The sequence below is a fragment of the Schistocerca piceifrons genome, chromosome 3 (genome assembly GCF_021461385.2).
Source record: "Schistocerca piceifrons isolate TAMUIC-IGC-003096 chromosome 3, iqSchPice1.1, whole genome shotgun sequence".
Lineage (NCBI taxonomy): Eukaryota > Metazoa > Arthropoda > Insecta > Orthoptera > Acrididae > Schistocerca > Schistocerca piceifrons.
Window position 1 is genome coordinate 323,616,758 of NC_060140.1, and position 24,446 is coordinate 323,641,203.

The 24,446-nt window shown below is 42.3% G+C and overlaps 1 protein-coding gene across 1 annotated transcript in view; it reads left to right on the plus strand.

Annotated features, from left to right (window-relative positions):
- The window catches only part of LOC124788628, a 495,884-nt gene that overhangs the window by 203,130 nt on the left and 268,308 nt on the right, over positions 1–24,446 (plus strand). Inside the window, exon 6 of the mRNA XM_047255898.1 lies at positions 21,815–21,946. Within this exon, the coding sequence (XP_047111854.1) occupies positions 21,815–21,946 (132 nt within the window). The remainder of the gene's footprint in view (positions 1–21,814; positions 21,947–24,446) is intronic.

Genomic DNA, 24,446 nt, shown 5'->3' on the forward strand with positions numbered 1-24,446 from the left:
AATTTTTAATTTTACAACGATTCCATCATGGCAGCTAAGGAAGAAGTATAACGAATCAGAACCGAGACACATTTATTCTCCTGACAATGAAATGCAGGAAATATGGCACACAAGTTTTCAACATAATATTTGTAGATGGCATTGATGTACCACACACCAATGTTTTGTATATTCTATGAAGTTTTCTAGGGCGCATGTGTCCCACTATATACAAATCATGTACAAACGAGCAGACTTTCTGAGTTGTATAGTAATGTTTCAGAACAGTATCTATGATGTTGTCTTCTTTATTTTTTGGCCTCTTTTTTTCACAGTTGCGCATATGCAAACTGTATAGGTTGATTCCCATCTTTAGCAACTGTAATAAGACCAGAAGCGTTTCGCTTTGTTTTAAAGCATCTTCAGTGGTCACTGTAACAGTATGATTTCTCTCCTACAATTTTGTTTTGATCATTAACAGTTCGCATGCTTTACTTGTTACTGTAAACAGCTTTATTCTTTTCATGGACAAAAATTTACAGTAAAAAAACCCATTAGTAAAACGCCGCCCCATTTCATCACTCACAGCCTTCTACGTATCCACTCTATGGTCCAGAGTATTTTTCTCCAAGTTTCGAAAACCTCCCGCTACATGCTAGCGGTGGACAGATATGAGATACAGACGGCCCAAAGTTCAAAACAGCGTAATACTTTAGTGGGACACATTAATCACATCAACCACGAAAGTGTTACCCATCGCAAGCAATCTGCTGATAATACTTGGACGTAAATTCACATTACACTTCGTAATATTCGAAATATCCTTTTACGTTTAGTTCATCACTGTGTTTTGACTTATTATAATATAAATTAAATTATAAATAACAGTAAACTGAGTGCAATTTATTCTCCAGAAAAACATTTTTTGCCATCGTCGACGCCAGAAGATGGTTGTACAACTTGGAATAATGCAGTAGAATTATAACGAAGAGGAATATTGTAGTTCAACGTCCCGTCAACGATGATGTATTACAGCTGAAGATCGGAGGAAGGATGGGGAAAGAAACTGCGTCCGTGCCTTTTTCAAAGGAACCATCCTGGTATTTGCCTTATGCGATATAGAGAAATCAGGGAAGACCTGTGCCGGATCGCTAGACATCAGAATTAAAGGTTTTTTAATGTGAATCAAAGTCTTGAAAACAAACCTTTTATTGAAAAAATTGTAGAGCAATTATCATTTGAACGACCTGACTTGAGCAAAATTTTAGTGAGGCATACCCCTTTAGTCATTCGGTATCTGAGAAGAAATGAAGAGGAAAAGGTATCAGTCAGACTCTTGGGGGGTCCAAGCGAAAACTCCTCCCGAATAGGCCATGAAGGATCAACGGTACCGACCTGCCGCTGTAACATCCTCAGCCCACAGGTGTAACTGGATGCGGATATGGAGGGGCATGTGGTCAGCACACCGCTCTCCCGGCCGTGTGTTTACTAGATGGGAATCGCTAATTCTCAATCAAGTAGCTCCTCAGTTCGCCTCACAACGGTTGATTGAACCACGCTCGCCAACAGCGCTCGGCAGACCGGATGGTCACCCATCCAAGTGCTAGCCCAGCCGGACAACTCGTAACTTCGGTGATCTGACGGGAACCGGTGTTACCACTCCGGCAAGTCCGTTGACGGTCCAAGCGAAGTATTTACACGTGTGAGTAGGTAATCATGCCTATTGTTGCTTCAGATAGATTATCTAGAGTGCTGCTTGCTACACGGACGCAAAAAATTCACAACGGCAAGAAGGAGACGTGCGACATAACGCCAGTTGCATAACAGTGACGCTAGTAACACCACTATAAATGGACAAATAAAGTTTGCTTTAAATAGACGCTGTAACGGTCATGAGCGTGAGATGCCTTTGAGACTGGACGTGGTGAGATGATTTTAGTCAAGAGTGCCTTTAAGGCGACAAAGACGTCATTACTAACCAAAAAAAATGGTTCAAATGGCTCTGAGCACTATGGAACTTAACATCTGTGGTCATCAGTCCCCTAGAACTTAGAACTACTTAAACCTAACTAACCTAAGGTCATCACACACATCCATGCCCAAGGCAGGATTCGAACCTGCGACCGTAGCAGTCGCGCGGTTCCGGACTGAGTGCCTAGAACCGCTAGACCACCGCGGCCGGCTCATTACTAACACGCCACTGATTTTTAACGAGGTCGTATAATAGGGCTACGAAAACGTGGATGTTCCTTCTGCGATACTGCAGGAAGGCTAAGCAGGAATGTAGTCGCTGTACATGATTGCTGGCAGCGGTGATCACGAGAATGTACCGTCCAAGGAGACCAGGCTCCAGACGGCCACGTGGCACTACTGAGAGGGACGACGATCGTGTTTGGTGTATGGCTATGGCGCACCGTACTGCATCTGCAACAGCAGTTAGCGCCACAGTGAAACAACGGGCTGCGACAAATCGGTTACTTCGAGGATAGCTCCGAGCCAGATGCCCTCTAGCGTGCATTCCACTGGCTCCAAACTACTCATCTGCGAATTAGGATGCCAAGCGAGAGCTCACTGGAGGGCAGGATGGAGATAGGTTGTGTTTTCTGATGAAAGCTGTTCCCGCCTCGGTACAAGTGATGGTCGTGTCTTGGACAGATGGAGGCCAGTTGAGAGTCTGCAACCAGACTGTCTGTGTACAAGGCACGCTGGACATACACCTGACTTAAGGCCTAGTGTGCGATCTCATATGACAGCGGGTGCACTCGCGTGGTTATCCCACGCACCCCGACTGCAAAATATTACGTGAATCTACTGATTCAGTCTGTGCTGCCATTCATGAACAGCATTCCGAGGGATATTTTCCAACAGGATAATGCTCACCCACATATCACTGTTGTAACCCAACATACTCTACGCAACAGCATCAACTGCTCCCGTATTTACCACCGACCAAGTGCAAACAGACATGGAACTCCATCCCACAAACTGACATCCCGCACGTGTACAACGCAATGCAGCCACATTTGCGCTCTTGCATTCAACATTCGGGCGGTTATGCCGGTTGTTAATGTACCAGCATTTCACATTTGCAGTGCTTTATCTCGCGCTTACATTAATCTGTGTCCTTCCAATGTTAATCAAATATGTTACCTAGACAAATGTTACCTAGACAGGGAGCGAAAGGCTATTTACAATTTTTACAGAAACCAGATGGCAGTTATAAGAGTCGAGGGACATGAAAGGGAAGCAGTGGTTGGGAAGGGAGTAAGACAGGGTTGTAGCCTCTCCCCGATGTTGTTCAATCTGTATATTGAGCAAGCAGTAAAAAAAAACAAAAGAAAAATTCGGAGTAGGTATTAAAATTCATGGAGAAGAAATAAAAACTTTGAGGTTCGCCGATGACATTGTAATTCTGTCAGAGAGAGCAAAGGACTTGCAAGAGCAGTTGAATGGAATGGACAGTGTCTTGAAAGGAGGATATAAGATGAACATCAACAAAAGGGAAACAAGGATAATGGAATGTAGTCTAATTAAGTCGGGTGATGCTGAGGGAATTAGATTAGGAAATGAGGCACTTAAAGTAGTAAAGGAGTTTTGCTATTTGGGGAGCAAAATAACTGATGATGGTCGAAGTAGAGAGGATATAAAATGTAGGCTGGCAATGGCAAGGAAAGCGTTTCTGAAGAAGAAAAATTTGTTAACATCCAGTATTGATTTAAGTGTCAGGAAGTCATTTCTGAAAGTATTCGTATGGAGTGTAGCCATGTATGGAAGTGAAACATGGACGATAAATAGTTTGGACAAGAAGAGAATAGAAGCTTTCGAAATGTGGTGCTACAGAAGAATGCTGAAGATTAGATGGGTAGATCACATAACTAATGAGGAAGTATTGAATAGGATTGGGGAGAAGAGAAGTTTGTGGCACAACTTGACCAGAAGAAGGGATCGGTTGGTAGGACATGTTCTGAGGCATCAAGGGATCACCAATTTAGTATTGGAGGGCAGCGTGGAGGGTAAAAATCGTAGAGGGAGACCAAGAGATGAATACACTAAGCAGATTCAGAAGGATGTAGGTTGCAGTAGGTACTGGGAGATGAAAGAGCTTGCACAGGATAGAGTAGCGTGGAGAGCTGCGTCAGACCAGTCTCAGGACTGAAGACGACAACAACAACAACAACAGACAAATGTATTCCTGAAATTTTATTATTGTACATTAATTATTTTCTCGTGTTCGTTTGTTTTTGCTGTCAGGGTGTATACTGACTATTTAGAGATTGTATTCTCATATTCTGTGTCAGAGAAACGACCTGAATTAACATACATGTCACAGCAAGTGATGCTGCAAAAATGTCATCAGAAGTGCAACTGTAGTTCCAATACAGCTAATTATCGTTCACAGCTGGCCGCAATAAATTTCGTCAACTACAAGGACAACCATACGACGTACAAAAATTATTCCTCTTAAAGCGGGCTTTTAGTCCTTATGATGTGTGTGTGTGTGTGTGTGTGTGTGTGTGTGTGTGTGTGTTGGAAAACTGAACCACTCCCTTGAGTAGTGAAATTAAAGTACTGGAGTTTTAATATATGCAGTAAGTACGAATTTTTATGCCATAGAAAACAATTTCGAAACGCAATCCGATCTCGCACTTCTAACAGAATAAATATCGACACACACACACACACACACACACACACACACACACACACACACACAAGCGCGCGCGCGCCTGCATAATCCAAGCACAACAAAAACGGATATTACATAATTTCTGTTCAAACATCAAATGATAAATGATTCATCAAGAAATTGGTTTAAGAACTGAAAAAAGGGGTTTGATTTCAACTTGTTGTGCAGATGAGAGTGTCTCCTCAGGTATGTAATCATTAGTTCTAAGCACAAAAGAACAATTGAACAATTAAGATCAGCACACAAGTTATGACTACCATTTCCACATAATATCTCAGTAACGTGCCCGATCACTCCGTGGTATATTGAGAAAGTAGAGCCCGTCCGTAATAGCAGCTGTCGACTTACCTCACTGCACCTGGAACCTAATTTCATGCAAAGACAAAATAATTATTGCTAATGTTTTGCAATTGCAGACCTAACCTCCAGAGCCCCTAACGGGAAGCGTCCTTCAGAAACTAGGAGACCGTAAAACATCAGGGCCACGAGGAATCTAAAAAATGATTTTTAGACACATACGAATCTGCGGGGGTGAAAACAAATTCGACACTTCTGAAACCGAAAAACGACACCCTGGTGAGGAAGCAGGCAACCAGGTATTCTTCTCGTAAAATTGGTAGGTTCAAAAATGGCTCTAAGCAATGTGGGACTTAACATATGAGGACATCAGTCACCTAGACTTAGAACTACGCAAACCTAACTAACCTAAGGACATCACACACATTCATGCCCGGGGCAGGATTCGAACCTGCAACCGCAGCAGGGGCGCGTTCCGGACTGTAGCGTCTAGAACCGCTCGGCCACGACGGCCGGCAAATTGGTTGGGTCACGAATCTTATTTTAATAGCCGCAGTAAGGGTTCGCATGTGTGTGCCTTTCCTCTCATTGGCCAGGACGGAAAATCACACTCTTGGCAAGAGAACTATGAGTTTCTGCCCCTACTCTTAGTCAGCCAACATCATTGGTTAATCCAGTCAAAACTCGTATGCGAAGGGATTTTTGTAATATGTTTCTCAATTTTGCGTTGGGAGGAGCTCGCAATCTTTACTGTAATTGGTTAGAGACTTTCCGATGTGGGAGCCAGTACAATTTCTTTAATAGAGAGCTGAGAACACTTCATCTTAGGCAGACACCGAAGAACACTTCGACTTCGGGAGCCTATCATAACGCTCTTCTCCTGCTGAAACCTTGCAGCCATCTTCACCTCCGTCTTGTAGAATTCGTACTCTGTCGCAAAGTGGTCGCAATGTCGTGGTCAGACTCAGAGAGCAGTGCCACTGCTTCAGTCAAAATAGGTCCAAGCACTTTGGGACTGGCCGGCCGCGGTGGTCTCGCGGTTCTAGGCGCGCAGTCCGGAACCGCGCGACTGCTACGGTCGCAGGTTCGAATCCTGCCTCGGGCATGGATGTGTGTGATGTCCTTAGGTTAGTTAGGTTTAAGTAGTTCTAAGTTCTAGGGGACTGATGACCATAGCTGTTAAGTCTCATAGTGCTCAGAGCCATTTGAACCATTTTTTTTTAACTTTGGGACTTTACATCTGAGGTCATCAGTCCCCTGGAAATGTAACTACTTAAACCTAACTAACCTAAGGATATCACACACATCCAGGCCCGAGGCAGGGTTCGAACCTGCGACCGTAGCAGCAGCGCGGTTCCGGACTGAAGCGCCTAGAACCGCTCGGCCACAGCGGCCTGCCCGCTTCAGTCACCCGCCACGGCAGAACTGTAGAAGTGTAGTGAAAATGTGCAGCAACTGGACGCGTCGTGATAGGGCACCAGAACTTGTTTATTTCGAAGATTTTATTGCGAAGATTTGATTGGCTTAACTGAATTCACATTGGCAGCTCACGTGACCCACTATGCGCTTAGGTGAGGGAACTGTAGCCTTTATATAACTTCCTGGGACTGTTATTTCTGTCTGGTCTTCAATTCCATTGATTGGCTGAATTCTCAGTCATTGGCGTTTACGTGGATACTTTTAATCGCTTTATTCACAATTCGATTTCCACCCACTCATGCCATGATATTAATATGTCATTTTGTGAATCTCATTGAATCATTGTGCATTCTATGCTCTGACTGTAAATTCAGTCCGTGTTTATTGACGAAATTTTACATTTTTGTAATATATTTCACTTGAGTAGCCTATGCCCTCTAGTTTCATTCGGTAGTCAGATGAAACCCTTATTTAATGTGTCTGGTGAGTTTACGGCAAGTTGAAAAAGACAGAGAGAGAAGAGAGAGGTTGATATATACGTGTGCATAATAAATTCTTTCCCTAAAAACTATTTCTCTTTTTCATTCCTCCTCTGTGTTACCACAGATGACATGTCATTGATCTCATTTGTACTAAGAGTGCAGTATAGGCGAGCTGACTATTTGCTTCCACCGCCCTGAGTGGAATGCATAAGTTCTAACTATATTCACCAACCTGTAGTCTTCTATAGTTGTTGCCCCTGCGCAGAGAACATCATATAGGTCGTGAATCCGTAATCTTGAGGCTGTAAGAAACTCTTAGCCAGGGAGTGTCGTTTTAGAAATGATTAAATTTCCAATCAGTTTGTTTATACGGAATTTTACTCGCTTTTTATTAGCAGAATACGAGAAACTGCACAATTACATTCCTTTTTAGAGTCATAAATGATTTTTATTCTTCAGAAAATTAATGAACTGCATATTTCCGTATTCTGTATCACTCTGATCTCAACTACCTGTCTAAATAACCATACGTTACTTATAAAGTCTTAACTAACATTGACCGCGGCAGACTACATGTCTGTCTTCCGACGCTGCCGAACCAGCTCTGATTTCCACACTAGACATTACTAACTAAATCTTAACTGATACCGCGGCGAACAACATGTCCGTTCTCCGAGACTGCCGAACGAGCTCTGATTTTACAGCCGAACCGCTTCGCCCGCCATCCAAGTTTGGCGCGATCCGAAGGTCACCGAAGTGCTTCGTCTGCTTCATTTCGTAGTTGTTTATGAATCTAATGGTTATTAATACTTATGAAATAATGGAATGGTGGCATGCTATTGAGAGATGCTTTAAATATGACATGCAAGTAAAGACACTGTTTAGTTTGACTACTGTTAATAATAGAAGATTGTCACTTAGGCGCGCAAATTCCGAATGCAGCAGCCAATAGCGGAGAAGCACCACAAATAGGCGGTCTTTCTCACGATACCCCTACTGAACAAACCATTTGTCATCGGTGCCTCCCCCCACATTACATCATCTTGTCACAGCTGCCTTCACAACTGCTCTAAAAAGAGCTTGTTGTAGCCGAACATGATGGCTGCAAAGTCAGAAATATTACAAGCTACGGATCCATTTTATGTTTATTACGGCCACCCCCATTGCCACTCCAGATTGCAGTAGTTTCTGTTGTGTGATCTTTTCATTGATTAACTTCACATGATTTCATGTCAGCAGTTACAGGTCTTACTAGCACCGCAGGAGTATGCTGAGCACCCAACCATAGTCTCACAATTTCATACTCACAATAAATAAAATTGAATTATTTGCTATCTTCCCTATGTTTCTAATTTTGATGGCCTGCAGTACATAAATACTTTTTTCCCCATACAGTGCTATCAGTGATGTTATAATTAACTGAATTATTTTGCGTTCAAAGTAAAATTGGCAAAGGCCTTGCCGCAGTGGATACACCGGTTCCTGTCAGATCACCGAAGTTAAGCGCTGCTGGGCGTGACCGGCACTTGGATGGGTGGCCGTCCGGGCCGCCATGCACTGTTGCCATTTTTCGGGGTGCACTCAGCCTCGTGATGCCAACTGAGGAGCTACTCGACCGAATAGTAGCGGCTCCGGTCAAAGAAAATCATTATAACGCCCGGGAGAGCGGTGTGCTCACCTCACGCCCCTCCTATCCGCATCCTCAGCTGAGTATGACACGGAGGTCGGATGGTCCCGATGGGCCAATTGCAAAGTAAAATTCCTTCATTTTGTCTATTATATAGTCACCAAAATTGATAAGGTTGTCACCAGTGGTGTTTCTGCTGCTACTTGTTGTTTTCGTCTTTCTTTCATGTACTCTCATTCCATGTTGCTATCGCATTGCGAGCTTGGGCTTTAAACGATTGAGAGCCACGGATTCCTGCTACAGGGGATTCAGTGGTCAGACGCAGAGTGTGAGGGATTTTCGATTGTCTGACGTAAATTCTATAATTTGAATAGATATGCTCAGAGGATGATGAGGATAATAAGCTCTTGTTAACTGGTATTTTTGTTATGAATCTGAAGTTACAAAAAGACTTTTCTAGCGGAGGTGCCTCCACACTAAAGTGCTTACATAGATGCAGTGACTATTTATCACCGTTCTATCAGCTTACGGCAACCCTCGTATGAATTCCAAGACCAGCAGAGCGCTAGCAGTTATCTAACTTCCTCCCAGCGACTGCAACGTAACACTCTGGCCCCCGAGCCTGTAACTTCGTAACGTGTCTAACTCTGAAACAACTCCGGCCACATCTCCGTATAACTCATATCCAATTCCCCAACTTCGGCCACTGTCTTCATGTTTGTAGCTTTCTCTCTCCACTGCACCCTTCTCCGACGACTGACTCCTCCTGAACGCTCCAGCCTGGAGTTTTGTTTCGCTTTCTCCTTCGAACCTGCCTGTCCCTCACGTGACGTACTGTCTAGGGCTTTACTTTACCTTATTGGCTACCCTGGTGCTTTATTCTTCAGATATCTTTCAGAGGCTGAGTGGAGGGGATAAAATTCGTTCCCTGTGAGGTAAAGAACTGCTTTCTAAGCCTTTCGTTGCCTTCCTACGACATAGCGTGTTCCCCGCCATAGACTCGCTATCTCTTCCTTTCGCAGCTTCAGCTCTCTCTGTCTCTTTCAGTTCTTGCCCCCTGTTTCTAAAGTCGTGCCTTCTATTCCATTACTTTTTTTATCGAACAAGGGCTGCCTTCATTATCCTTATTTCCTTATTTACTCCATTATAAACATTCCCATAATTAATTCTGTTACTTCTTGCGTTATCGTCTAGCCCTTGCTCCATTAAGCGCCACTTAACTTATTTCACACGGCTTCTCCGGTCTGCGGCCTCTGATCTCGACCATTTGGTCCCTTGTCCTACCTGTGTTTGGTTCCTCTGCGCCCCAGCTCTTTAGCTTTGTCTTTACTCTCAATCAAAAACTGTTTTATATTCTGGGAATCCGCAGCTGCTGAAAGTTATGGTGCTAGGAAGAATTCCGTCAACAGCTGGTAAAATGGTTGTTTATTAAAACATAAATGCTTTCGCGGCCTAAAGCCGCAACATCAGGTGATACCTACATGGTGAAAAGCAAAATACAGTATCACTACAGTTTATGGATATTAAAATTAATAAATGAATGTCTAAAACATACTCACAACGTTGAAAGATCAAAGGCATACCTATTGCTCCCAGTCAGAATTTACTATTTAGTGAAAGGTAACGAAGATATGGCCATTCATTTAGGACAAATTGCTGATAGGTTTATCTTGCGGCTACAGACCTATGTTTTAAAATTTGCCTGCATCTAAAACCTGGCGATTCATCATCAGATGATACAATTTAGTTCGGAGTATTGTGGGGGTCATGCATCTGTGGCAAATATTTTTCGTCTCTATATTTGCGGATCGCCACAATACTCCGAACTAAATTTTACCATCTGATGACGAATCGCCAGGCGATTCGAATGGTTCAAATAGCTCTAAGCACTATGGGACTTAACTTCTGAGGTCATCAGTCCCCTAGAACTTAGAACTACTTAAACCTAACTAACCTAAGGACATCACACATATCCATGCCCAAGGCAGGATTCGAACCTGCGACCGTAGCTGTCGCGCGGTTCCAGACTGTAGCGCCTAGGCCGGCCGGAGTGGCTGTGCGGTTGTAGGTGTTACAGTCTGGAGTCGAGCGACCGCTACGGTCGCAGGTTCGAATCCTGCCTCGGGCATGGATGTGTGTGATGTCCTCAGGTCAGTTAGGTTTAATTAGTTCTAAGTTCTAGGCGAGTGATGACCTCGGAAGTTAAGTCGCATAGTGCTCAGAGCCATTTGAGCCATTTGTAGCGCCTAGAACTGCTCGGCCATCCCGGCCGGCAGGCGATTCGAAACCGGTCATGAATAAATAAAAATTACAGAAAAAACGGCGATTGGTTGCAGTAATTCCTGAAACCTTTCTTTTTTATATCTAAAAATTTCTACTTCCTCTAAAATATTCAGAATATGAATCTCTTCTTTTTTGTGAAGTATTTTTAAATTTTCTGAATGCTTTGCGATGCTACGCCCCTCTTCGTGTAATTGTGCTGTTAATGCAGATCCGGGATTTTTTAACACGATGTACCTGGTGATTTGTATAGTGCGCAAATAATGGAGTTAGCACTGACTACTTTTTATCGCCAATCCGACCCGTCCAAAAATTTTCAACGTCCTTTCACTGTAAACTTTTTTTAGGTGCAGGCAAATTTTAATATATGGCTCTGTAATCGCAAGTTTCACCTATCAGTAATTTGTTCGAAATAGTTTCACCTATCAGTAATTTGTTCGAAAAGAATGGAGCACGTCTTCGTTACATTTCGCTAGCCATAGTTTGACAGTATTCACTAAACAGCAAATTCTGAGTAGGAGCTATGGGTATGTCTATGGCGTTTCAACGTTTTGAGTGTTTTAGACATTCCTTTATTAATTTTAATATCCACAAAATGTGATGACACTGTACTTTGCTCTTTACCATGTAGGTAGCATCTGATGATGCGGGTTTAGAATGCGAAACCAGTTGTGTTTTAATGAACAACCATTTTACCCGCTGTTAGCGGAATTCTTCCTAACGTCATTCATTCTCAATATTATTTTTTAGTTAACTTTAGTATCGTTTACAGGACTTTTCTTTTAGCTATTACCACGATGCTGTGTGTTCAGTAGACTGTTCATCGTGTTTGTAACATTACGAGCAGCTGGTTCGCAAGACATAACGTAGCCCTGAGAATATTTGACGGGCCTGCGAGGACCATGATCAGGCCGAGCGCTGTGTGTATGTTGCAGTAGTTGACTAGGGGCAGACATCGAGTGAGCCGTCAGCCAGGGAAATTCCCATGTGCTAGGAGGAAGCGCGGGAACTGAGCAGCGTGCTTGCGAAGGACGCAGACAAGTGGAGGGTTCATCTGTCTGAAACATGGAGACAAATAGTGATACTCTACAAAAAATCCTTCAAGACATGCTATAAGACATCGAAATACAGCTTATGAACTGCAGTGGTGAGACTAGCTCGATGCAAATTGAATCTTGTTTGTAAACATAGTATTTCAGATATATATAACCAGCAATAATTAAACCAACAGCTGTATTTTCGTCTCTGATTTATTCCAGAGGTAACCGGTGTTGGCATTCCATTAAGCCATTATCACGCCCTACATGGTGACATAGTGGATGAGCTTATATTGCCAGACAAAATATCATGTAAGACCAAACCAGTGCCCGCATCAGCTTACATAACACGGCTATACACTTGTAAACAACCTGAGCGCAACTGCGAGGGTTGCCCAGAGTGTAATACACCGCATTTTTTTTTTCTAAGCCGAAAATAAAATATGTACGAGGGTTGGAACTTTAATAGTGGCAACTATTTATTTACAGTTCGTACAAAATACATACGTGTTTCAAAGTTTTACTGACTTTCAAAGTAGTCACCAGCATTGTGTATAACCCGTCGCCAGCGATGTGAAAGTCATAGGATATTCTTAGCAGTGTCAGTTGTGTTAACTGTTCGAGCGGCGCGGTCTATTTCCCGACGAATTTGTACCAGTTCTGAAGCGAATGCCGTGAGGTGTTCCCTTCAGTTTAGAAATCGAGTTGAACTCACGAGAGCTTAAGTCAGGGAAGTGCAGTAGGTGGTATGGTACTTAGCAGCCCCACCAGTCAAAGAAATCAGTAACAGCTTTCACTGTACGTGCTTGAGCATTGTCCTGCAAAATGATGGTCAGGTCCTGCAGAAAGTGTAAGACAGAATTGTTGACACTTTCTGCAGCCTTATCAGAACGGAACCAGCAGGTAAACGCACGCAGACGCCGGACAGCTTGGTGGAGGTTCACTTGTACGTGCACTTCCCCTTTGGACAGTAGTGACGAAAACTACTTACACTAACGTATGCGACAAACATAAAACTATAGAGAACAGCTTGCGTGGGCCACCTAGTATATGTGTATGTGAAATCAGTACTGATAAGCAAATAGTGCTCATTTTGTTTCATCTTGAGTTGAGCAGTGGTCATGCGACCGCGCCTTTAAAGCAGCTTGCACAGTGGAACACGTGGCCTTTTGGTTGGTGCGGTAAGATCGATGAGAATTGCATGATCAGAGCGCTGCAGGCTTTCAAAGTTGAAAGGACTAGATTATTTTGTGGTCGTGAGGTGAACGCTTGGAAATACTTCGGGACTTTGAATAATTTCGTGGAAGTGAGCTGTGGACTTTGAAATCAGCCAGGGCTTAGAATTTTCAAATCCCTTTCAGTGATAGATTCTGCTGTGTCTACACAAACTTTATAGTTATTTAACTGTTGGTAAGCGTATGTGAATTTTAATTTTGCTGTCTTTCATGATTTTAAATTATATGACGAACATGTTCTTTATCATAATCCGAGACTGCATTTATGGCCTCTGGACCAGGGATGTGTAGTCGACTGTTTTGCACGCGGCCAATCAGCGCTCAGTCGGTTTCCGTGTTCTGTACTGTGTAAACTTCCGTCACATTTGAGCTTGCTATGGTGTTTTAGGTATGGGAAACTACTATTGACTTATTTCTATGTGTCCTGTGAGTCTTTTCGTAATTGCTCAAGCACTTAGAAAGTGCCAAGTGTTTCACAAACAGGGCAAGGGGCCTTATTTTTAAAGTGTAGTCGTTCAGACGAGCCGGTCTGCGAGATTGCCAAAGTACAGGGACGCGCTGCAGCGGCCTTTGGCGATACTGGTACACTTTCCGCCGAGCTGACAACGCAGCATCCCTTGTGAACTGCGCAGCCACAGGCCATTGAAGCTGTCACCGAGTATAGTCACAGTAGCCTTGATGATTACCAATTTTGCATTATGCTGCGTATGTCAGCGAGATTCTGTGCCAACAGACATTGAGATTTTACTACTGGTCCTTCGTGAATTAATGCACAGCTTTATGCACTTATCCCACACATGCGTGTAAATGCACTGCCTGCACTCGTAACAACATGTGCGCTATTGATTTAAATATCATTCAACTGATTTATAGATTTTGTCATTTTAAGGCCACCGTTGCCATAATTGCATGCAGGCATTTGGGTCAAACTTTAAATCATCTGGTTACTGTCCTACATGATTTTATTTAGTAGTTCGCACTATTCGTTTATTGTTTCATAATTTAATTCGGTAAACTGATGTTCTACTACTAATCAGTTTGATGCATACTTCTCTTAAAATTCATTACAGCAATGACGTTATCATCCTTTCAGCTTGAATTTCAATTAGACTTATGATTCTGTCTTTTACTTCATTCATTTGTCGTTATGTATGAAGGTTGAACAGGTGGGGAGAAAGGCTGTATCCCTGCCTTGAGCTCCTTTTAATCCAGCCAGTTGCCTCTTGTCCTTCCATTCTTATTATTCACTCTTGGTTGTCGTACATACCGTATATTACCCGCATTTCCCTAAAATGCACACCTACTTTTCCAAGATTTTCAAACGTCTTGCCTTTGAGTTTACGTTGTCGAACGTTTTCCTAGCAAAAAAATTCTACGAGACAGCTTTAATTAGTCTGCAGCTCGTGGTCGTGCGGTAGCGTTCTCCCTTCCCTCGCCCGTGTTCCCGGGTTCGATTCCCGGCGGGGTCAGGGATTTTCTCTGCCTCGTGATGACTGGGTGTTGTGTGCTGTCCTTAGGTCAGTTAGGTTTAAGTAGTTCTAAGTTCTAGGGGACTGATGACCATAGATGTTAAGTCCCATAGTGCTCAGAGTTATTTGAACCATTTTTGAACAGCTTTAATTTTCCTTGCCTTATATCCGCTATCAAGCTAACGTCAGAACTACCTCCCTGGTGCATTGCCGGTTTTATCTTTTATGAAGCCAAACTGGTCATCACCTACCAGATTCATAATTTTCCATTAAATTTTTCTGTATATCATTCATTGAGTGGGTGAGCTATCACGATAATAGTGTGTTCTCGCATTTTTCTGCCATTGCAAACTTGGGGACTGTGCGGGTGCTATTTATCCGAGGTTCAGTCGTATGTCACCAGTCTCATACATTCGACACACTAACTAAAATAATCATTTCCTGCAGTGATTTAACAACCCTCCCCTTGATATGTTATTCATGGCTTCTACCATGGTTGATTACAAATCTTCCCAATTTCTATCTAATTCTGATTCTAATACTAAATTTAACATATTGTTCAAATCGACAGTTATTTATTCTTCAATGGTGTTATCAGACACTTCCTTCACTCCGAACAGACCTTGAATGTAGACTTCCCATCTATCCATTGCCTCCTCTGTATTTAATATTGGGGTTGCTTTTGTACAATTGTCGTTGACATCTTAGCAACTAAATTCTTTGTAAGTTCTTTTAAATTTTCTGTATGTTACAACTGGTTTTCCGACGACGATTTCTATTCCGATTTATTCACTTTTTCCGCAGCCGTTTCTCTTTTATTTATTTCCACTTCTTGTTGATTTCGTTCCTAAGTGATTTATATATCTATATTTATTACTTTTCCCGAACATTTATGTATTACATTCACGGATCAACTGAAGTGTTTCTTCTGTTGCCTTCGTATTTTCGCTTTTACCGTACTTATATCTATATTTGACTGTTCAGGTTGCGTTTGGTATAGTTTATGGGGCGCTCAACTGCGCGGTCATCAGCGTTCAGGTAGTGTGATGACTCTTTTAAAAATTTCGTCCTCCTCAGCTGTATTCCCTACTGTGATATACAGTACTGTAACCACTACAGCCTCAGAGAACTACGAACGCACATCTTCATTCCTGAGTACTTCAGTATCTCATTTGCACTTATGTTGATTCTTTCCGACGTTTCTCTTAAAACTCCAGCCTACTCTTCATCATTATTAATTTCTGATTTGAGTTTACATCTGCTTCTTGGGACCCCTTACAATCCAATATCTGATTTCACAATCTCTTTCTTACCATCTACATCAACATGACTAGTCTACAATTCACACTTAAGTGCCTGGAAGTTAGTCGATCGAACCACCATTCCACAATAGAACAGCATGCAGGAATGAGGTACACTTAAATCTTTCCGTGGGGCTCTGATTTCTCTTATTTTTTTGCCTATGATAAAATTCCTCTGTGGATGGGTTTGAGCAAAATATTTTCGCATTCATAGCAGAAAGGTGGTGACTGTAAATTTTGTGAAAAGACCTCGCCGCAACGAAAAAAGCCTTTGTTTTAATGACTGCCATCACAATTTGCGTATCACATCCATGACACTTCGTCTCCTATTTTGGGATAACTCAGAACGAGGTGATCTTCTTTGATTTTTTTTTTTATGTCCTCCGTCAATCAAGAATCTCATACTGCACAGCAAGACAAGAAGAGGACGTAAAAGCGTAGTGTGTGCAGTCTGTTTATTAGACCTGTTGCATCTTCTAAATGATCTGCCAATAAAATACAGTCTGTGGTTGGCCTTCCCCACAACATTATCTAACTAATCGTAACAATTTTAAGTTTTTCTTAATTGTAATCCTTAGATGTTTAGTTACATTTACAGCATTTAGATTTGCATGATTCATGGTGTAACTGAACTAACAACGGGTTCCGTTTAGCATTCATGTGGAAGACCACAAAGTTTTCATTATTTAAAGTCGATTGCCACTTTTCGCGCTATAATGTATCTTTGCTACATCATTTTGCAATTGCTCTTGATTTTATGATGACTTTACTAGACGGGAAATGACACCATCACCTGCCACCAATATAAGAGGACTTCTCATATTGTCACCAAAATCGTTCATGTAGATTAGGGACAGCACTGCCTTGGAAACTGCAGATACCACTTTTGTTTTACACGATGACTTGCCGTCTGTTACTACGGACTGTGACCTTTTCGTCAGGAATTCACAAATCCAGTCGCACAACTGAGACGATACTCCACAGGCAAGCAATTTGATTAGAAGTCGCTTGTGAGAAACCTCGATGTAATCAAGCTGGTATCTTCACGTGTCGTTTGGGCCTTTCCAGTTTCACCTTTTTTGTGATTTTCTGACAGTGTAACTGATATTGTAAGCGGAGTCGTCTCTCTCTCTCTCTCTCTCTCTCTCTCTCTCTCTCTCTCTCTCTCTCTCTCTCTTTTCCCCTTCTGCCGATCCCATATTCTCTTGTAATGCTGTCTTCTAATCTTTCGGCTACTATAACATTTAGATCTAAATCACACTCAATAATTCTACTATTACAGCCTTCTATGTACGGTACTGAATTATCCGTTCGTTTCCCACATATACTTTCTCGATCTCTTCATCCTCCGTTTGTGACTTCGGCATGTCTATAAGAACTACAGTTGGCGTTGTTTTGGTTCAGCTCAATTTTCATATCTTATCTCTAGTCTCGTTGCGCTTTGTTTTGTTGTTGCCGTATTGTATATCACGTTGTATTACGACTTTTCTGTCGTTGTCTGCGATTTAGTGGTCTATTGCCCTCGAGGCGTATTGTTCTCTCCTCTGCCCGTTATTTCTTCGGAATCCATTATCTGTTTTAATGCTTGAATTACGATGGACTCTCTCTGCTATAGTTGATACTTGTACGGAATTCCGAAACTGAGATCGCTATTATATCTGTTCAGAATATTGTAGCGATATTCGTGCTTTGAGAATGGTACCGATACTAATAAAAGTCTAAATCGTTAAAGAGTGGAGATTTAAACCGATACTTACGGATTCGAACAATTATGCTCTTATTAAATGGTTACCTGTTATTTTTTCTTCTTGTAGCATTAAATTTTGAGGCATGGTTTATATTGGCAGTTAATGATGCGGCTATACAGAGTCAATCACTTAAAACTTGCACCGCAAATATTGCGGAAATCGAAAGTGCTATTGATGTGCGGTTTTCACAGAATGAATCGGTAGTCGATGCTCGTATTGTTAGCCAATCAAAAGATTTTAATAATACTTAGAAATCGTATCTGATGTGCAAACATACACTTTTTTAAATGGAGCAGTGCCTATCGACATTAACAAACTAAAAGCAGGGTAAATCATTGTGCCAATGGTGTTTGTTGCAGGATTCTAGTGCGAGTTATTTACGAGATATCGTATTTTGGAAAGATCCCACACCGTCACTTGTACTATACCTGTGGTAGCACACACTAAAGAACAACACAGGAGCATACATAGTTACGTCGCCATAACAGATCAGTAACGGGCAATTGACCATCACATGTTGTGTTCAAAATGACCACCGGCAGCGGCAATACACACTTCCAACCTGGTATGGAACGATTGCTGCACACGTGCTAGTATTTCAGCAGAGATGTCCTAGCAGGTTACAGCAGCACCTGTCCTTGTGAACAGCGTCTTTCAGCTATCCCAACAGAAAAAAAATGTACAGACGTCAAACCTGGGGAACGGGCGGCCAAAGTACGGGTCCTCTGCGTCCAGCCCAACGATTTGGAAACAATTCGTGAAGACGTGCTTTAGTACTTCGTGCATTATGAGATGGACACCCATCATGTTGGTGTCACAGGTTTCTCCTTGTGTGCAGAATAACGTCTACTAGCATCTGTGTAAGATGGCCTTTTAGGAGGCTGCGGCACTCGTGCGTGTTGAGTGTCCCGTCTATGAAAAACGGGCTATGAGGTGATGGTTCACTATCCCACACCACACGTTTACACGCTGATGTTTCACCTGACGAAGCCAACGGGGATAGGCCAATAGTGCATGTTTCGGTGGTTTACCTGGCCATGATTAGTAAACGTCGCTTCATCACTAAACAAGATACATGATATATCTGCGGTATCATGTCTTAATGCCCATGTACAGAAGTTAACACGATTCACATAATCGTTTCCATGCACTTCATGATGGAGAGAGATGTGATATGGATGGAACCTATGCCGATGGAGATTGTGTAGGACAGTTGCCTGACTCACGCCACTTCCTCGTGTGATTGCGCGGGAGCTAACGTGCGGATCAACTGCAGCAGCAGCAAGAACATTAATTTTCCCCTCTTCTGTTGTCACTTGTTTCCTTCTGTTACGTTGTCCAGACATTACACTACCACTACTACACTACCACTTTACGTAAATGCTTGAAGAGTCTGATAAATAATCGCCGAGATGGTTGACGTCTATTGGGATACACTGCCGCATACACCGTACAAGAACGAACTGCATTCTTCCTATACTCTCCAGACACCATGACCATGTCGGGTTTTTCTAGATTGGTAAATCCCATCGTTCACCCGAGATCTAATGCTTAGACCGTCGCAACCTAGCTAGCAAGTCGCAACGTACTCAAGGAAGACAGAAGCGCACTGTAAGCAAACATAGCGACATTTTACCTACCACTACACAGGTCGAATGGCACAGAGAAGTGTCGGTCTGCAAATTTTTCCAAAAATTTTACCTCGTAAACAACTCGCACTAGAATCTTCCAACAAACATCATTTACTTTTTAATTTACCCTGATTTTAGTTTATTCTTGTCAATGGGCATTGTTCCATTTAAAAAAACGTACGTCTACACGAAAAATACATTTGCGAAATATTATTTTGCTACCAATACGAGCATCTGACTGCCAATCCATTCTGTTAAAACCGCGCATATAGCACTTCCCATTTCGGAAATATTCGCGGTGCAAGTTTTAGGTGATTCACCCTAGAGAGCCCGCAGTCGGTGACGAGTTTAATCGTACTATTCCTACTAATTATTTCGAAATTTTTATCCACGCCAACCACTACCTGCTCAATCGAAAGAGAATTACACTACGCTCCACTATGTACCAACCATTAAAAGGAGAGCTCATTTAAATTAATAAAAAATGGCTCTGAGCACTGTGAGACTTAACATCTTAGGTCATCAGTCCCCTAGAACTTAGAACTACTTAAACCTAACTAACCTAAGGACATCACACACATCCATGCCCCCGGCAGGATTCGAACCTGCGACCGTAGCAGTCCGGCGTTAAATTAATAAAATAATATTCTACACGGTCGTCAACTGCCGTAACTCATTACTGGAACTACACTCGCTTGAGGCAACTTCTTTTCTTACGGTGGCTTCTGATGTAATTATTAAGCCATCAACCAAACTTAACGTCAGAATTTCGAACTGTCTTTTGGATCAAATATTATTATGTAAGTATCATTTATACAGTTGGAAATGACACTTCGAAACAATTTTAAGGACGATTCAATAGTTCAAAATAATTTTTGAGGCACTCTAAGATTGCCTGTTCTTTTCAAGTGAAAATCATGTTTGTATTATATTCATCCAACTAAGATGACAAGGTGATGGAAGGGCTAAAAACTTACAAAAATCACGAAAAAAAACTATCAGAACGAAAAATAAACATTACATAAATATATAAATGTTGCATTTGATTCATAAATTACAAATCTGGACTCGCATTTTGCCAAATCAAAGTATTCCAAAAGTGACTAACGCATTTGCATCGATGTTTTAATGAATTAATGTAACTAGTAATAGCATACCAAAACAAATATAATAAACATTATCATCAAAGCAACCTTTAAACTGTCGCCTTTAGCTTGGAACAGGTTACTTGTATCGAGATATACTATCTGATCGGGAATATTCGGACACCTATTATTGGACATTAATATGGGAAGCATCCATCCTTCGCCTTTATTACGGCTTGGACTCTCCTGGGGTATGTCCGTGGAAGAATGGCAGCCCATTTTTCCTCAAAAGCCCAAACCAGATAAGATCGCCGGCGTTTAGAGCGAAGTTGATGAACTAACTCATCGTAAGTGTGTTCCATTGGGTTCAGGTTGGGATTCTAGGAAGGCCAATCTATTTTAGGACTGTTATTCGCCACAGACCGTTGCCTCAAAGATGCTACTTTACGAGAGCGTACATTGTCTTACTCATGTGATCATCGTCTCCGAAATCTTCCTTATTGTGTGCAATATACAATGCTGTAAAGTGCGTTCACACCCTTCTTAAGTGCAACATGGCGAACACGTTGTAAACATGAAATACACCCCCATACCGATATATCACCTCCTCTATAGTGTTGGAACGTGCTCCAGGCTTTTCCCTAACCAAAACCCTTCCATCGGATTGCCAGAGAGTATAGCATCATTCATCACTCCAGATCACTCGTTTCCAGCTGTCCACCGTCCAGTTACGTCGCTCGTAAGCCTTGCCTTGCTTAGCATGGACTACAGAAATATGTGGCTTACGAGAGGCTGCTCGACAGTCGTACCCCATTGTGCTTAACTCACTATGCACAGTGATTGTGCTAGCTGATGACTTCATGCAATTTTTTCTACCACTCGTCGGCCGGTGTGGCCGAGCGGTCCTAGGCGCTTCAGTCCGGATCCGCGCGTCTGCTACGGTTGCAGGTTCGAATCCTGCCTCGGGCAAGGATGTGTGTGATGTTCTTAGGTTAGTTAGGTTTAAGTAGTTCTACGTTCTACGGGACTGACGACCTCATGTGTTAAGTCCCATAATGCTGAGAGCCATTTGAACCATTTTTACAACAATTCTCTGCAATGTTCGACTGTCCCTGTTGGCCAGGCATGAGGTCAGCCTGGTCTTTCTGTAACTGTGGTTGTTCCATTTGACTATCACCAACAGTCGAATTTGGCAGCTTTAGAAGCGTTGAAATCCCTGTAATAGGTTTGTTGGGTGACATTAGTCTACTTTCGAAGTCATGGAGCTCTCCTACCAGTTCCGCTGTTAACCACTTCTCTGCTGACAACACTATAGTCTCCGTCTCCATTTATATTGGTAGATCCGCCTCTGGTGACAGCTAGTGATTAATTCCGCATTTCATGTGACTGTCTGTATACCTTTGGTCAGATGGTATATTGTTTGCAACATATCGTATATGAATAAAGCAAGTTATGGCTCACAAGAGCTTTTTTCTCTCTTCTGAAAGATCGAGTCGCAGCGTCGAAATGATGGAGTCTTTCTTTACGTATGTTGCAGGGTACCATCCGGGACGTGCACATGGGCGCCGTCACAAACGACCTGGCCCTCTTCCAGATGCGCAGCGCCGACCCGGTGCCCGTGCAAATCCTCGCCAGCAAGGACCAGAACGGCCTCACGCCGCTGCACAAGGTAACTTCTCGTTCATCTAGTCAGTAGGTGACTCCTCACACACGACACTGATGTGTCAATAACCTTGTGTAACAACCAGGTCGCGAATAGGGCGCATATGTTCTCTTCGCGTAGCTCCGTATCACGATGGGCACGAAACCTGCTTATTAAACTAAACTCTAAGAAGTCACAGGTCGTGCTCATGTTACAACGACTGTCGATCAGTAGAGATATTCCTGCAACACTTCTACCAGTACCCCTTGATTCTGCCCAATAAGCATGTCAAAAACAGGGAAAGATTTCCCCGTAAGTTGCACGAGCTTGTAAATTAGGACAAACAAATTGTTTCAGAGTACAGGAAATATATTCTTCTTGTACACAAACTTAGAAAAGTATTTGCACCTAAAATAAAACTAATGTTTGGTTCCACCAAATCTTCAGTGCTATGATATTCCAACTTGACTCAAACAGTGAAACCTCAAGACGACACAAGTTACCCAAGTGTGCTTGCGTAAAAATGGTTGTTTGATCACAATTCTTCCTATACACAGTTAGGGTTGATGTGACCCGAAAGGTGGCGCTATTTTCTCACACTCTATTTTCTTCATCGGTTTCTTAGTCATTGGTATTCCCAACATGTCTCCTCAGATGTCAAATCCCATATTCATTTCTCAGTGGTAATACAACATCGCTTACTTCAAACACCTTGGCTGTACCTTTGCGTAACACTAAATGTTTACCATTTCAGTTATACGACTCTAAAAAATAATAGCCTACCACCCTATTTCTTTGGTGTGCTGACCACATGCCCCTCGTAATCTATTTCCCACCTGAGGATGACACGGCGGTCGGATGGTCCCGATGGGCCACTTGTGCCCTGAAGACGGAGTGAGTGCTGTTTCTTACGCAAAACAACTCTAGATTGAAGAGAAGACTAAAGCGTTCTCTTTTATTATCAGGGAAGCTTAGCTGTTTTCCTTTTGTCGAACATTGCACCAGTGTTTGAGTCATATCTTTTATCCCTGCTTAGCTTGTCCCTATTTTTTGTCAGATGACGTGACAATATTAGAGTGAGAATTTAAAAAGGGCTTTGGAAGACTTAAGATCTCATAAAGCAGGAGGGATAGATGACATTCCTTCCGAATTTCTAAAATCAGTAACGGAAGTGACAACAAAATGGCCCTTCACGTTGGTGTACAGGATGTATCAGACTGGCGATATAGCATCAGACTTTCGGAAAAACATTGTCCGCACAATTTCGACGATAGTAAGGCCGACAAGTGCGAGAACTGTCGCACGCTAAGCTTAACAGTTCACGCATCCGAGTTGCTAACAAGAATAATATACAGAAGAAAAGGAAACTGAGGATCCTTGGACGGCGATCAGTTTGCTTTTAGGCGAGAGGCAGTTCTGACGTCGCGGTTGATAGTGGAAGCAGGACTCAAGAAAAATTCACAGGATTTATCGACCTGGAAAAAGTGTTCCACAATGTAAAATGGTGCAAGATGATTGAAATTCTGAAAAAATAGGAGTATGGTACAGGAAAAGACGGGTAATATACAATATGCCTTCATTCTGTGATCATTCTATGAATATGTACAAGGAGCAAGACGGAACAATAAGACTGGTAGACCAAGAACAAAGTGATCGGCTTGAAAAGAGTATAAGACAGGGACATAGTCTTTCGCTCCTTCTGTTCAATCTATACACCGAAGAAGAGATGACGGAATAAAGAAAGGTTCAGGAGTGGGATTATAATTCAAGGAGAAATGATGCCAATGATAAAATGCGCTGATGACATTGCTATCGTCACTGAAAGTGAAGAAGAATTACAGGATCTGTTGAATGGAATGAACAGTCTAATGAGCACAGAATATGAACTGAACTGCAAGTAAGTCAAGGAAATACGAAAGTAATGAAAAATAGAAGAACTGAGAACAGCGAAAAAATTAACATCAGAATCATGGAAGAGACGAAGATAAGGTATTCTGCTACCTAGGTAGCAATAGAATACAGAGAAAACATTATAAATTCCAATCTCTGTCTTCCTACACAATTGTATATTCTAATGCTCCATCTACCACCTTGGAAGTTATTCACTGATGTCTTCATGGATGTCCTAAGGTCCTGTCCCATCTTCTTCTCAGTGTTTTGCACATATTCCTTTCTCGCTGATTCTGTGGAGAACCTTATCACTCCTTACCTTATCAATTCACCTAATATTCATAGATATTCTGCAGCATCCCATCTCAAATACTTCGATTGTCTTATGTTTCGGCTTTCCCGCAGTCCAAGTTTTACTAGCATACTACGCCGTGCTCCAGACGTACATTCTCAGAAATTTCTTCCTCAAATTAAGCCTGCGTTTGATACTAGTAGACTTCTCTTGGCTAACTACTAGTATCAAATGCAGGCCTTAATCTGAGGAAGAAATTTCTGAGTATATACATTTGGAGCACAGCATTGTGTGGTAGCGAAACATGAACTGTGGGAAAAGAGAAACAGAAGAGAATAGAAGCGT